This window comes from Chiloscyllium plagiosum, unplaced genomic scaffold, assembly GCF_037043375.1.
Source record: "Chiloscyllium plagiosum isolate Xiang-an unplaced genomic scaffold, Cpla_swu_hap1 HiC_scaffold_18, whole genome shotgun sequence".
NCBI classification, from domain to species: Eukaryota; Metazoa; Chordata; class Chondrichthyes; order Orectolobiformes; family Hemiscylliidae; genus Chiloscyllium; species Chiloscyllium plagiosum.
This window is the reverse complement of record NW_028270156.1, coordinates 70,288,949-70,305,684: the sequence shown is the minus strand read 5'-3', so window position 1 is coordinate 70,305,684 and position 16,736 is coordinate 70,288,949. Positions and strand designations below refer to the sequence as shown.

General features: G+C 43.8%; 1 protein-coding gene across 1 annotated transcript in view; it reads right to left on the bottom strand.

Annotated features, from left to right (window-relative positions):
- Window positions 1-15,740, bottom strand: part of LOC122557967 (inactive serine protease PAMR1) — a 155,576-nt gene extending 139,836 nt beyond the window's left edge. Inside the window, exon 1 of the mRNA XM_043706264.2 lies at window positions 15,524-15,740. Within this exon, the coding sequence (XP_043562199.2) occupies window positions 15,524-15,590 (67 nt within the window). The 5' untranslated portion in view covers window positions 15,591-15,740. The remainder of the gene's footprint in view (window positions 1-15,523) is intronic.
- Between the last annotated feature and the right edge of the window lie 996 nt (window positions 15,741-16,736).

Genomic DNA, 16,736 nt, shown 5'->3' with positions numbered 1-16,736 from the left:
TTCCATCGCTAGATGAGGTTCGATTTGTCCTGCTGGGTATTTGTGTGACTCAAATGTTATTTGTCACTTAGAACCCAAGCCTGGAGACTGCAGAGACAGATTGATTCAGTATCTGAAAAATTTCATATAGTATTGTGGCCAGGCAGACCACCTGAAATAATGAACTTATGATGGACAATAATAAACTTACCATGGAGTTACAAAAGATGAACAATGAGTGTAGCATGCTGAGAAATGGAAACCAGCCTTGACTAAAGTGACTGTGACAATCCACTTGCTGCAGAATCCAGACAGGCTGCAGCTGCCTACAGACAGTTTGCAAACAAACTTAACAGCTGCATATGCTGCGATACACACCTGAAGTTGGTCTTGAATGGGACAATGGAATGATTCCCTCGGCATAATCGGGAACGTTGAGTCATTCACTAGACACGGAGGTGCCTAGCACCCTTATTTGGAGGAGGTTATGTGCAGCCAACACCGACCATAATGGACACCTAAGGGCCACCCTGCCATCAATGTGCCAACACCTGGGTCTGATTGATCAGGGTAATTGAACCTGATCAATCCATTGGTAGACCCTCAAGACCCTGCCAAAAGGACACGAAGACACAAAAGGATGGAAATGCTGCAAAGCTCCACTCAGTGCAGTAACTCGAGAAAAGCCAACAAAACAGAAGACACCTCCAAGACCATTGGAAGAAGAAGAAGACGACAAGACCATGTGAAGCCTGGCTGAGTTCTGGCGTGGTGGTACACAATCATACAAAGTTTAAGTTAAAGCATAAGATAGTTTGTTGATTGTTAGTTTATTGTATACTTCATCGTCCTAACATTAACTGTGCTCAATAAATAAACATTATTGTTTATAAGAGTCAACTTGCAGTTCTTTTGCTTAATTTCAACACACTGTGCAGCAGGTACAACTGTCTCGAACTTTGTGTAATCATCACAAACATGCCCATTTTAAGTCTATAATAGAGCAAGTCCAATTAAAATTATTACAATAATTTTAAAATAAGAACCTGTGACAAAGTGGCACCGTAAACATCATAATTGATTTTTAGAGTGATTTGGCACTTGCCACAATTTGCTTTATACTGCTCTATTAGAACATAAAGTCAATGGAAGAAGCACAAGGAGCCACAGTTGGACAACAGTAACAGATATTAATCTTCTAGATTAAGCCGCACTTCAATATGTTGAAGTATCTATTGATATTGCCCTTTTAAATAAACTACACTAATAGAGTCATACAGATGTACAGCATGGAAACAAACCCTTCGGTCCAACCCGTCCATGCCGACCAGATATCCCAACCCAATCTAGTCTCACCTGCCAGCACATGGCCCATATCCCTCCAAACCCTTCCTATTCATATACCCATCCAAATGCCTCTTAAATGTTGCAATTGTACCAGCCGCCACCACTTCCTCTGGCAGCTCATTCCATATGTGTACCACCCTCTGCGTGAAAAAATTGCCCTTTAGGTCTCTTTTATATCTTTCTCCTCACCCTAAACCTAAGCCCTCTAGTTCTGGACTCCCCACCTCAGGGAAAAGACTTTGCATACTTACTCTATCCATGCCCCTCATAATTTTGTAAACCTCTATAAGGTCACCCCTCATTTCCGACGCTCTGGGGAAAACAGCCCCAGTCTGTTCAGCCTCTCCCTATAGCTCAAATCCTCCAACCCTGGCAACATCCTTGTAAATCTTTTCTGAACCCTTTCAAGTTTCACAACATCTTTCCGATAGGAAGGAGACCAGACTTGCACGCAATATTCCAACAGTGGCCTAACCAATGTCCTGTACAACCGCAACATGACCTCCCAACTCCTGTACTCAATGCTCTGACCAATAAAGGAAAGCATACCAAATGCCTTCTTCACTATCCTATCTACCTGCGCCTCCACTTTCAAGGAGCTATGAACCTGCACTCCAAGGTCTCTTTGTTCAGCAACACTCTCTAGGACCTTACCATTAAGTGTATAAGTCCTGCTAAGATTTGCTTTCCCAAAATGCAACACCTCACATTTATCTGAATTAAACTCCATCTGCCACTTCTCAGCCCATTGGCCCATCTGGTCCAGATCCTGTTGTAATCTGAGGTAGCCCTCTTCGCTGTCCACTACACCTTCAATTTTGGTGTCATCTGCAAACTTACTAACTGTACCTCTAATGCTCGCATCCAAATCATTTATGTAAATGACAAAAAGTACAGGACCCAGCACCGATCCTTGTGGCACTCTACTAGTCACAGGCCTCCAGTCTGAAAAGCAATCCACCACCACCACCCCCTATATTCTACCATTGAGCCAGTTCTGTATCCAAATGGCTAGTTCTCCCTGGATTCCGTGAGATCTAACCTTGCTAATCAGTCTCCCATGGGGAACCTTATCGAACGCCTTACTGAAGTCCATATAGATCACGTCTACTGCTCTGCCCCCATGAATCATCTTTGTTACTCCCTCAAAAAACTCAATCAAGTTTGTGAGACATGATTTCCCACGCTCAAAGCCATATTGACTATCCCTAATCAGTCCTTGCCTTTCCAAATACATGTACATCCTGTCCCTCAGAATTCCCTCCAACAACTTGCCCACCACCGACATCAGGCTCACTGGTCTATTGTTCCCTGGCTTGTCCTGACCACGCTTCTTAAACAGTGGCACCACATTTGCCAACCTCCAGTCTTCCGGCACCTCACCTGTGACTATCGATGATACAAGTATCTCAGCAAGAGGCCCAGCAACCATTTCTCTAGCTTCCCATAGAGTCCTCAGGTACACCTGATCAGGTCCTGGGATTTTATCCACCTTTACCCGTTTCAAGACATCCAGCACTTCTTCCTCTGTAATATGGACATTTTGCAAGATTCACCATCTATTTCCCTACAGTCTAAATCTTCCATATCCTTTTCCACAGTAAATACTGATACAAAATATTCATTTAGTATGTCCCCCATTTTCTGCTGCTCCACACAAAGGCTGCCTTGCTGATATTTGAGGGGCCCTATTCTCTCCCTTGTTAACCTTTTGTCCGTAATGTATTTGTAAAAACCTTTTGGATTCTCCTTAACTCTATTTGCCAAAGCTATCTCATGTCCCCATTTTGCCCTCCTGATTTCCCTCTTAAGTATACTCCTACTTCCTTTATACTCTTCTAAGGATTTACTCGACCTAGCCTGTCTATACCTTACATATGCTTCCTTCTTTTTCCCTCAAACCCTCAATTTCTTTAGTCATCCAGCATTCCCTCTACTTACCAGCCTTTCCTTTCACCCTGACAGGAATATACTTTTTATGGATTCTTGTTATCTCATTTCTGAAGGCTTCCCATTTTCCAGCTGTCCCTTTACCTGCGAACATGTGCCTCCAATCAGCTTTTGAAAGTTCTTGCCTAATACCGTCAAAATGGGCCTTTCTCCAATTTAGGACTTCAACTTTTAGATCTGGTCTATCCTTTTTCATCCCTATTTTAAAACTAATTGAATTATGATCGCTGGCCCCAAAGTGCTCCCCCACTGACACCGCAGTCACCTGCCCTGCCTTATTTCCCAAGAGTATGTCAAGTTTTGCACCTTCTCTAGTAGGTACATCCACATACTGAATCAGAAAATTGTCTTGTACGCACTTAACAAATTCCTCTCCATCTAAACCTTTAACACTATGGGAGAATACATAATCATGGGAGAGAATGCATACAATTTATCAATGACTTCGGTCCTGGTTTCTTTGACAGCTTCAATGCATCGTTTTGGTTGTATAGTCACAGCAATCTTACAAATCGCAGCATTTGAGTATTCGTGAAGCAAGGTTTGTTCTTAACACAGATGTAATGACATTTCTTTCAAGTATTTTATGGACACATGATTTGTTCTTGGAAAAAGAAATGGAAAATAGCTGATTGCCTCCTCTGAGTCATTCTTGGACTTCAGATAATGACTTAATTGGTGTTTATTCATTATACCCAAATACATTAGAGCTCAGTCCAACTAAATGTAGAATATATGGTCACAAATAAAATAGCTTTGCATGATAAATTCTAACTGACCAGTTTTCTTAACTGCTCACTGGCAAGGCAACTTCAAACCAGTCATTAATCAGAGCGTGAAGTGCCAAACCATTAATTTCACAATCAGAGCAAAGGGGTAGGAACTGGTGTTTTCTTTTGGGAGATTTCTCATTCAGTACAGTTTAATAAACTATTTAGATTGAGTTTCCAAACAAAGTGCCTCCTGACATTCCAATATGATGAATAAATAAGAGTAGTACAGAGCAATCATATCAAATGTGAAGAATAATTTGTATGATGGGTAAAGGCATTGTGTGATTCCCAAATATATAACATGTTAATTATATGAAGTCGAACATTCTGTACGTGTTGTTGATAATAACAGGTAGGATACAATAAACACAGAAACATTGCTTACTGTATGTTTCTAAGCATATTATACTTCAAAGAACTTCAATGATTGATTTTATTTATTGTCATGTGTACCGAAGTATAGTGAAAAGCTTTGTTTACAAGCAGTACAGGCAGATCACAGTAAACAAGGATGTACACAACAAAAGAATTAGATGGAGACATACAGGTAACATTGCACAGGGCATATAAGAGAGATCAACATTATCAAGATTAGCATTATTTGGGACTTGACAGTCCATGCAATAGGCTAATAATGGCCAGGAAGAAGCTGTCCCTGGACCTACTGGTCTGGTATTGAGGCTTCTGTATCTTCTGCCTGATGGAAGAGGTTGTAGGAGATCATTACCGGGTGCGAAGGGTATTTGATGATGTGGGCAGCCCTACACAGCGAGGCCATGGATGGAAGATTGGCTCCTGTGATAGTTTTGGCTGTGCACACTACCCTCAATAATTTCCTGATTCTGAGCAGGGCAGTTGCTATACCTGGCCATTATGCACGCGGACAGTATGCTTTAATTGTGCATCTGTAGAAGTTGGTGAGGGTCCTTATGGACTTGCTGTATTTTCTGAGCTTTCTAAAGAAGAGGCATTGTTGTGCCTTCTTGAACGTCGCAACTACACAGGAAGACCAGACAGGTTGTCGGTTATCGTCACTCCAAGGAATTTGACATTCTCCACCTTTCGACCTTCATGGTGTTGATATGGATGGGGGCATGTTCTCTTCCTTTCTTACTAAAGTCAATGATCAATTCTCTGGTTTTGCCGACATTGTGAGAGAGTTTGTTCTCATTGCACCATGTCACTAAAACCTCTACCTCCCATCAGTATTTTGACTCTGTTGTTAGATATCCGTCCTACTACGATGGTGTCATCAGCGAACTTATAGTTGGCAATCGTTCAGAATTTGGTAACACAGTCATGGGGGTACAGGGAGTATGTTGGGGCTGAGGACACATCCTTGGGGAGGCAGCAGTGTTGTGTGTAATTGTGGAGAAGATGCAGTTACCTATCTTCACTGATTGAGATCTGTATGTCAGAAAGCCGAGAACCCAAAGTCACTGAGTTTTGAGATCAGTCTGGAGGGAATAATGGCATTGAAGACAGAGCTGGCGTCAATGAGCAGGAGTCTGACATAGGTGTCCTTGTTGTCCAAATGCTCCAGGGATGAATGCAGGGCATGTGATACCCATTGAGGAACTGTTATGCCGGATTGCAAAATATAGGGGATTGAGACCAGCTGGGAGGCTGGTCGATGTAGGCCATGACCAGCCTTTCAAAGCACTTCATTATTATTGAGATCAGAGCCAATGGGCGGTAGTCATTAAGGCATATTGCATGTGCTTTCATAGTTCTGGGATGATGGTGATCTTCTTAAAGCAGGTGGGGACTATGGCTTTTTCAGGGAGAGGTTGAAGTTGTCGATGAATACTTCCAACAGATGGTCTGCACAGGATCTGAGTCCTCAACCGAGGACACCGTCCAGGCCCTTGGGTTGACTCCCAGGAAGACTGATCTGACATTCTGGGTAATCCAAGATGGAGGATGGGAAAACTTTCTGGCTGTAACAGCTCTCCTTTTTTGAGGTATTTTAGGTGCTGGAGGTGATTTCCTCGAATTCCAGGAACTGCAATTACTGTTTTATATGCTGTTGCATTGTTTTGGAACTTTGAAAAAAAAAGTCAAAACAACAGCAGTTTTAAAAGGGAGAAGAACAGACAAAGGAAGCACATGGTGAGGTCATTGCAGGAGAGAGAGAGAACCTGCACAGTTACTGCCTTTGCTGTTCGAATTCATATATCGTTGGACATCGGAGTGCATCTGGGAAAAGTAACAAACAGTGAAATTCACAACTGATCTTGGAGGAACTGTTGGGCAAAGGTCACAGCACAGAATCAGATAAGTTAATCGTTGCTTTAAGTGTGGCCTGTGGAGAATCTGCAGTAGTGGGTAGAGTGGGTTTTTTCTTGATTATATGTTTTTGGAGATATGTCTCTTGATTAAACTTAAAATATAACACATAACTATTAATTTAACCTGGGGCAGTGTTTGTAGAAGAATCAGACAGTGTTACTTTCAGGGTCTATAGATTGTGAAGGAGCAAAAATAGCCCTTAATAGAGTGATATGTACTTCCTGTCAGATGTGGGAGTTTAAAGAGTTTAAGGGTTACTGCGGATTATATCTGCCATAAATGCTGTTGGTTGCAAATCTTATCAGATCAAATGGATCAGTTGGAGAGACAGTTAGAAGCAATGAGGAATTTGCAACAGCGACAGTACGTGATGGATGGCAGTTATAGGAAGGTGGGAAAGTCTCATATACAATCACATAGATGGGTTAACTCCAGGAAAGGTAAGAGACGTAGGCAGCTAGTGCAGGAGTCTTTTGTGGATATACCCATTTCAAACAGGTATGCTGTTTTTGAAAATGTAGGGGGGTGATGGATTCTCAGGGGAACGTAGCACGAACAGCCAAGTTTCTGGTATTGAGACTGGCTCTAATGCAGCGAGGGGTACGTCAGGTTCCAAGAGATCAACTGTGTTAGGGTTCTCTAGTCAGAGGTACAGACAGACATTTCTGTGGCCAGCAGTGAAAAAGCAGAATGGTATGTTCTTTCCCTGGTGCCAGGATCAAGGATGTCTCAGAGAGGGTGCAGAATGTTCTCACGGGGGAGAGGGGCCAACAAGAGGTCATTGTCCACACTGGAACCAACGACATAGGAAGTGAAAAGGTTGAGATTCTGAAGGGAGGTTACAGGGAGTTAGGCAGAAATTTTTAAAGGAAGTCCTCAAGAGTAGTAACATCTGGATTACTCCCAGTGCTACGAGCTAGTGAGGGCAGGAATAGGAGGAAGGAGCAGATGAATGCATGGCTGAGGAGCTGGTGTATAGGAGAAGGTTCACATTTTTGAATCATTGGAATCTCTTTTGGGGTAGAGGTAATCTGTACAAGAAGGATGAATTGCACCTAAATTGGAAAGGGACTAATATACTGGCAGGGAAATTTGCTAGAGCTATTCGGGAGGATTTAAACTAGTAAGGCTGGGGTGGGGGTTGGGACCCAGGGAGAATGTGAGGAAAGAGATCAATATGAGACTGGTACAGTTGAGAACAGAAGCGAGTCAAACAGTCAGGGCAGGCAGGGACAAGGTAGGACTAATAAATTAAACTGCATTTATTTCAATGCAAGGGGCCTAACAGGGAAGGCAGATGAATTCAGGGCATGGTTAGGAACATGGGACTGGGATATCATAGCAATTACAGAAACATGGCTCAGGGATGGGCAGCTTAATGTTCCAGGATACAAATGCTACAGGAAGGATAGAAAGGGAGGCAAGAGAGGAGGGGGAGTGGCATTTTTGATAAGGGATAGCATTACAGCTGTGCTAAGGGAGGATATTCCCGGAAATACATCCAGAGAAGTTATTTGTGTGGAACTGAGAAATAAGAAAGGGATAATAACCTTATTAGGATTGTATTATAGACCCCCTAATAGTCAGAGGGAAATTGAGAAACAAACTTGTAAGGAGATCTCAGCTATCTGTAAGAATAATAGGGTAGTTATAGTAGGGGAATTTAACTTTCCAAACATAGACTGGGTCTGCCATAGTGTTAAGGGTTTAGATGGAGAGGAATTGGTTACATGTGTACAAGACAATTTTCTGATTCAGTATGTGGATGTATCTACTAGAGAAGGTGCAAAACGTGACCTACTCTTGAGAAATAAGACAGGGCAGGTGACTGAGGTGTCAGTGGGGGAGCACTTTGGGGCCATAATTCTATTAGATTTAAAATAATAATGGAAAAGGATAGACCAGATCTAAAAGTTGAAGTTCTAAATTGGAGAAAGGCCAATTTTGTTGGTATTAGGCAAGAACTTTTGAAAGCTGATGAGGGGCAGATGTTCGCAGGTAAAGGGACGGCTGGAAAATTGGAAGCCTTCAGAAATTAGATAACAAGAATCCAGAAAAAGTATATTCCTGTCAGGGTGAAAGGAAAGGTTGGTAGGTATAGGGAATGCTGGATGACTAAAGGAGTTGAGGGTTTGGTTAAGAAAAAGAAGGAAGCATATGTAAGGTATAGACAGGATAGATCAAGTGAATCCTTAGAAGAGTATAAAGGAAGTAGGAGTACACTTAAGAGGGAAATCAGGAGGGCAAAACAGGGATATGAGATAGCTTTGGCAAATAGAATTAGGGAGAATCCAAAGGGTTTTTACAAATACATTACGGACAAAAGGGTAACTAGGGAAAGAATAGGGGCCCTCAAAGCAAGGCAAGGTGACCTTTGTGTGGAGTCGCAGAAAATAGAGGAGATACTAAATGAGTATTTTGCATCAGTATTTACTGTGGAAAAGGATACGGAAGATATAGACTGTAGGGAGATAGATGGTGACATCTTGCAAAATGTCCAGATTACAGAGGAAGAAGTGCTGGATGTCTTGAATGGGGTAAAGGTAGATAAATTCCCAGGACCTGATCAAGTGTACCTCAGAACTCTGTGGGAAGTGAGAGAAGTGATTGCTGGGCCTCTTGCTGAGATATTTGTATCATCGATAGTCACAGGTGAGGTGCCAGAAGACTGGACTAATGTGGTGCCACTGTTTAAGAAGGGTGGTCAGGACAAGCCAGGGAACTACAGACCAGTGAGCCTGACGTCGGTGGTCGGCAAGCTGTTGGAGGGAATCCTGAGGGACCAAGTGTACATGTATTTGGAAAGGCAAGGATTGATTAGGGTTGGTCCAACATGGCTTTGTGCGTGGGAAATCATGTCTCACAAACTTGATTGAGTTCTTTGAGGAAGTAACAAAGAAGATTGATGAGGGCAGAGCAGTAGATGTGGGCGGCACGGTGGCACAGTGGTTGGCGCTGCTGCCTCGCAGCGCCGGAGAACCGGGTTCAATTCCCGACTCAGGCGACTGACTGTGTGGAGTTTGCACGTTCTCCCCGTGTCTGCGTGGGTTTCCTCCGGGTGCTCCGGTTTCCTCCCACAGTCCAAAGATGTGCAGGTTAGGTGAATTGGCCATACTAAATTGCCCGTAGTGTTAGGTAGGGGGTAACTGTGGGGGTATGGGTGGGTTTCGTTTCGGCGGGTCGGTGTGGACTTGTTGGGCCGAAGGGCCTGTTTCCACACTGTAATCTAATCTAATCTAATCTAGATGTGATCTGTATGGACTTAAGTTAGGCATTCGATAAGGTTCCCCATGGGAGACTGATTAGCAAGGTTAGATCTCACGGAATACAGGGAGAACTAGCCATTTGGACACAGAACTGGGTCAAAGGCAGAAGACAGAGGGTGGTGGTGGAGGGTTGTTTTTCAGACTGGAGGCCTGTGACCAGTGCAGTGCCACAAGGATCGGTGCTGGGTCCTTTACTTTTTGTCATTTACATAAATGATTTAGATGCGAGCATAAGAGGTACAGTTAGTAAATTTGCAGATGACACCAAAATTGAAGGTGTAGTGGACAGCGAAGAGGGTTACCTCAGATTACAACAGGATCTTGATCTGGTGGGCCAATGGGCTGAGAAGTGGCAGATGGAGTCTAATTCAGATAAATGCGAGGTGCTGCATTTTGGGAAAGCAAATCTTAGCAGGACTTATACACTTAATGGTAAAGTCCTAGAGAGTGTTGCTGAACAAAGAGACCTTGGAGTGCAGGTTCATAGCTCCTTGAAAGTGGAGTCGCAGGTAGATAGGATAGTGAAGAAGGCATTTGGTGTGCTTTCCTTTATTGGTCAGAGTATTGAGTACAGGAGTTGGGAGGTCATGTTGCGGCTGTACAGGACATTGGTTAGGCCACTGTTGGAATAATGCATGCAATTCTGGTCTCCTTCCTATCAGAAAGATGTTGTGAAACTTTAAAGTGTTCAGAAAAGATTTACAAGGATGTTGCCAGAGTTGGAGGATCTGAGCTTCAGGGAGAGGCTGAACAGGCTGGGGCTGTTTTCCCCAGAGCGTCGGAGGATGAGGGGTGACCTTATAGAGGTTTACAAAATTGAGGGGCATGGATAGGGTAAATAGACGAAGTCTTTTCCCTGGGGTCGGGGAGTCCAGAACTAGAGGGCATAGGTTTAGGGTGAGAGGGGAAAGATATAAAAGAGACCTAAGAGGCAACGTTTTCACACAGAGAGTGGTACGTGTACGGAATGCGCTGTCAGAGGAAGTAGTGGAGGTTAGTACAATTGCAACATTTAAGAGGCGTTTGGATGGGTATATGACTAGGAAGGGTTTGGAGGGATATGGGCCGTGTGCTGGCAGGTGGGACTAGATTGGGTTGGGATACCTGGTCGGCATGGACGGGTTGTTTCCATGCTGAACGTCTCTATGACTCCATCTACACTTCTTGCTCCTCAGAAAGGCAGCCAACATCATCAAAGACCCTTCTCACACTGATCAAAATATTTTCCAACCTCTTCCGTCAGGAACATACAAAATCTTAAATGCACATACCAACAGGTTCAAGAACAGCTTCTTTCCTGCCGTTATTAGACTTCTGCATGGACCTGTAAAATTTCAAATCATACTGATCTTGCTTTTAGCACACCTTTTTTGCAGTGAATGGAAACAGAATGACAAAGGGTTTACTTGAGTAACTGTGAGTAGAAGTAAGACTATAGATTGTAGACCATGAGCCTGCAATGGATGGAGATCTTCGGGGCAGTAAGTAGGCACAGGGAGTGACATGAGCGAACGGAAGACAATCAGATGTTGGACAATAGTGACAAGACAGATAGAGTGATAGTGAATGGGCATGTGCCTGCACTGAGTTGGCATGGAACTACAAAGAGTGGACGTAAAGTGTTACAGTGAAGGGTCATAGAAGTGTGAGTGTGTAGACATTGCACTGTAGTGAACTGTTACAGGAATGATATTAAGTTGATGTTAAGATGACCATAAGTTGGCACAGGGCACAAAAGTAAATGGACATAACACTGCAATGAAAACATTCAGGAGGTGGCCATGGGAGTGACAGTGAGTGAACACTGGAAGTAAGTGGATATGAGACTGCAGTGAGAGAACACAAATAGTGACAATAGATGTGCACAGAAACAATGGAAACACGAGCATGACACTGCATGGGCAGGGGAGTGACAGTGAGTGGACAGAGTGAGAGTAACTGAACATGAAATTGCAGTGTGCAGCAAAAGGAATGAACAATGAGTGGCCATGGCACTTCAAATGAATGGAAACAGGAAATGACAGAGTTTACATGACTGTGACAGCTAGTGGAAGTAAGGCTATCGTGAGTGGACAGAGGAAGTGACAGTGAGTACATATGGGACTGCAGTTCGTAGATACAGAAATTTAAGTGAGTGGACATGGCACCAAAGTGAATTGACACATGGAATGACAATGTGTTCATAAGAAAACAGGGGGTAGCAGTATGCAAACATGGGGATCTATACTAATTTGAGTGCCAGCAAGTGGTCAAACTGGTGCTGCAGCAACACAGAGGATGACAAAGCATAGACACAGGGAACAACAGTAAGTGGACAAAGAAATATTGTCAATCAATAGAAAGTAACAGTGAGTGCATTTGGGTCTGCAGTAAACAGATATGAGAATGCAGTGACAGAATGAGTGGCAGTGAGGGGACAGTGGCAGTGAAAGTCAGTGGACATGCAGTGAGTAAACGCAAGGACAGCAATGAGTGGGCACACAGAGTGACAGTTAATGGAAACAGGTAATTGCATTGAATTTGACCTGGGACTACAATGAATGAACACAGGGAATGGCAAAGAAAGAGCATAAACCTGCAGTAACTGCACAAAGGGAGTGACACAGAGTGAACACCAGACTTCAGTGAGTGGACTCACGGAGTGGCAGGAAGTTGGCAGAGAGAGTGACAGTGATTGTACATGTAACTGCAGAGAGTGGACATAGGGAATTACACTGAGTTTTTTCTTCCAAGTTGGCAATGCCAGCAAGGTAGGCAGCATTTGGTCTCCTGGGCACATCTGTTCATACCCTTTTCGTCTTCTTTCTTTTTCTTCATCTTCTTCCTGCTGGGGACAGTGGAGGGGGTGACATTGCGGAGGTGGTCAGCTGGAGCAGGACTCTTGGCAAGGCAGCGGAGAGGCAGTGTAGCCAGGGACTCCTGGATGTGACAGGCATGGAGCCAGAGACTCCAGGCATTGGCGACCCCAGACAACAGTGAAGTGGCGGTGTGGTAGGCCCGGAGTGGGGATTCTAAGCATTGGCAAGGTGGTGGTATGGTAGGCCCGGAGCAGGGACTCCAAGCATCATTAAGGCTGCAGCCTGGCCTGGCACTGGAGCCAGGAACTCCAGGGTGTGGTACATCTAGAGCCATGGACTTCAGGCATCGGTGTCTCCAGGTATTGGCGAGGCAGTGGTGTGGCAAACCCAGAGAAGGGTTTCCAGGTGTTGTCGAGGTGGCAGCCTGGCCTTTCAGCAGAGCTAGGGACTCCTGGCTATGGTAGGCCTGCAGATACCGTCTCCTGGTTTATGATGTGGCAGTGGTGGCAGCTCCTGGTTATGGCAGGCCTGGAGCTGGCATCTCCTGGCTATTGGCGAAGCAGCAGTGACAGCTCCTGGTCATGGTAGGCCCAGGTCCAGGGACAAGTGTGGGTCCAGCACAGGACCTGGCATCAGCAACCAATCAGCGAGGTGGGCCCAGTGACAAAGAGATGGCAAATAAAGAGTTGCAACTCCAACGTTGGTGGATCTGGTACGTGCAGCAGGAAGGCATCAGAGGGATGGAGGTGCAGGTGTCAATGGTGAGCCAGCTCAGGATTCACAATTCATGACAGAGGTAGCAGAACAAAGGTAGACTCTCTTTCAGCTATATCTTTTTATTATTAAACTATTCAAAATGGCGCCAGATTATGGCAACAGTTGAAGCTTTACACTGTATTTTACTGTGTTATTCATTGTAGAGTACAAGTGACAATAAATTATCATTCATTCATTGAGTGGTTTTGGGAATTTCGTGATTTAGGAATTGACAATGTTCAGCAGTTTGCCCCTTTAGGCAAGGGACATGCATAATTCAAGATGAATGTTGGGCATGGGGTAGAGGAGGGAGCATATTAGCAGGCTCAAGGAGATATTCCTTAAAAGATCAAGAGGAAGAGTCTCAATCAAACTGACATAATTTTCTGATTAAAGTGCAAAAACAATTTTCATTCTGAATTATCTTAACCATAAAAAAGAATAAAGTCAGTGCAATAAGGAATTTCTCATATACTGCAGATTAGTGGGAAGCTAGAGCCAGCTGGCTAAGCTCTTAGACTCATAGAGATACAGAGATGTACAGCATGGAAACACACCCTTTGGTCCAACCCGTCCATATATCCCAATCCAATCTAGTCCCACCTGCCAGCACCCGGCCCATGTCCCTCCAAACCCTTCCTATTCAAATACCCATCCAAATGCCTCTTAAATGTTGCAATTGTACTAGCCTCCACCACTTCCTCTGGCAGCTCATTCCATACACGTACCACCCTTTGCATGAAAACGTTGCCCCTTAGGTCTCTTTTATATCTTTCCCCTCTCATCCTAAACCTATGCCCTCTAGTTCTGACTCCCCGACCCCAGGGAAAAGACTTTGTCTATTTATCCTATCCATGCCACTCATAATTTTGTAAACCTCTATAAGGTCACCCCTCAGCCTCCGACACCCCGGGGAAAACAGCCCCAGCCTGTTCAGCCTCTCCCTGTAGCTCAGATCCTCCAACCTTGGCAAGATCCTTGTAAATCTTTTCTGAACACTTTCAAGTTTCATAACATCTTTCCGATAGGAAAGAGACCAGAATTGCACACAATATTCCAACAGTGGCCAACCAATGTCCTGTACAGCCGCAACATGACCTCCCAACTCCTGTACTCAATACTCTGACCAATAAAGGATACCAAACGCCTTCTTCACGATCCTATCTACCTGCGACTCCACTTTCAAGGAGCTATGAACCTGCACTCCAAGGTCTCTTTGTTCAGCAACACTCTCTAGGACCTTACCATTAAGTGTATAAGTCCTGCTAAGATTTGCTTTCCCAAAATGCAACACCTCGCATTTATCTGAATTAGCACTTCTCAGCCCATTGGCCCATCTGGTCGAGATCCTGTTGTAATCTGAGGTAACCCTCTTCGCTGTCCACTACACCTCCAATTTTGGTGTCATTTGTAAACTCACTAACTGTACCTCTTATGTTCACATCCAAATTCTCTTGATTGCAATTCATTATTTGTTTCACAACCAGAAATGATCCCAGTTTAGAAACATGAGTACAAGGCAGTATAAGATCCATCATGACATTGTTCTTAAAAATATAATATTCTTTAGTTCTACTGCGGCTTCTTTAAATTGAAGATACAGCTAGCAGAGGAATATCTACCAATTAAGTTGGAAATAATAATTGGAAATTTCAATACCACAAATCTGAAATTCAACAGCAAGAGCATAAATTTGCATGGGATGTGATGTCAACTACAATATCCTCCCTACACTTCTGAACTAGAAAGTGCCTTTTAAGATAAAAGAATGATCCTGATTTTGTTAGATCAGCATCACTCTAAACTCATGCCAAGTTCTGGCTCATTGCTGCCTGTGTGAAACATTGCCTCTGTTGTTCAGTGTCAGTTCTGGTTCAGTGTTGTTTCGTGCCTGGTGAAGTTCTGGCTCACAGCTATTCAGTGAACCAGTTGAAACTCTGACTCAAATGTTGTTTGGTGCCTCTTGTGATGCTCTGGCCCACTGCCATTCAGAGACCCCTGTGAAGCTCTGGCTCTCTCTTGTTTAGAGCACCAAGTGATGCTCTAGTTCACTGTTACTCAAAGAATCCTGTGAGAAGTCCTGGCTCACTGTTACTCAGAATCCTGTATGAAGCCCTGGCTCACTGCTTCTCGGAGCCCAGTGTGAAGCCCTGGCTCACTGCTACTCACAGCCCTCTCTGAAGTCCTGACTGCCTGTGGCTTGGAGCCCCATATGAAGCCATAGTTCACTTTTACTCCAGATCCTTTTAATTCACAGCCCTGTGTGAAGCTCTGGCAGATTGCTGCATTGAGTCTGATCCTGCTCATCTGTGTCCCCATAAGATAATGGTTCTTTCATGCATTAAATTGTTTTGAGCCTTACCTTTTGACAGAGTTAAGACACTTGGCATTTGAATTATAAGCAGACCTAGAACCGTCCAGGCCAACATCCTGTTCAAACTGCAGCTCCTTTCACCCTTCAGATTTGCCCTTAATATTACAGTCAGTGCTTCTCCTTCACACGATTCCCCGACACACTGAGTTCATGTTACAGAACCCCAGATAGTTTCCTACCACAGGATTTAAAAAATCCATCAAAAGCACAGACAACTCTCAAATGAGAAATGTATGACATCATCCTCAGCAGGGGCTTCAATCTTTCCATTAAAGCTGGCTCGTCCCCAGCACTCTCACAGAAAGCAGCAAGTGTGTTGTTCAGAGTTAGATATGCCTTTAACAGCTGCACAAACCTTTCACTAGTACACCTCAAAACTCAGCATTTGAAATTATTATGACTGCACAACTGAAATGTTGTCTTTTTAAACTAAGCTGGTTTATTTGCTGTACATCCTGTACATTATTATAATAACTTAAAACTGGAGGAGCAGATGATATTTGCTATTTTTTGTCGATTTTCTCAGCAAACTTTGTCATTACTCCAAAGTTTTGGCTCCTTGCTGAGATTTGTTTTCATGGGTACTACTTAACCCTAACTTATTAATCAAATATTCTTCATACACTACAGAATCCTGCCCTAGATTTCTAGTTTCAGAGCAGACCAAAGACATAGAATTAATTTATTATGTCTCTGCATTGCATGACCATATGTGAGCTATTTTGAACTCAGTATTTTCATGATAAATCCAGTTCAGCTACTTGCTAAGTAAGCAGACTAGGGGTGATTTGAGTCTAACATTCATGTGCAGACTTCGTTCTTCTGTCAGGAGCACAGAAATGGGCCATTTCCTGGTTCCACAAACTCGACCTGGGAAAAAAAAGGGCCCAAACTCTGAACTTTGGAACTTCATTCCAACTTGGTGCTTTTTCTGGGAGCTGGGCTGACCAAGAGTGGAGGCTGCCAGGTATGGATGGGAGTCGGCTAGAAGAAATTGCACAGAAATTGTGTGAAAGCTTAATAAACGTAAAACCAAAACCAATTGCCCCAGGAAAAGCCATGCCACAACATAGGAGAAACGGACGATTCAACACATCAAGTCTGTTCTGCCATTCAATGGGGCTGAGGCTGACTGATAATCCTCAGGTCCACTTTCCTACCTTTCCCCCATAACTCTCTATTTCCTTCCTGATTAAAAATC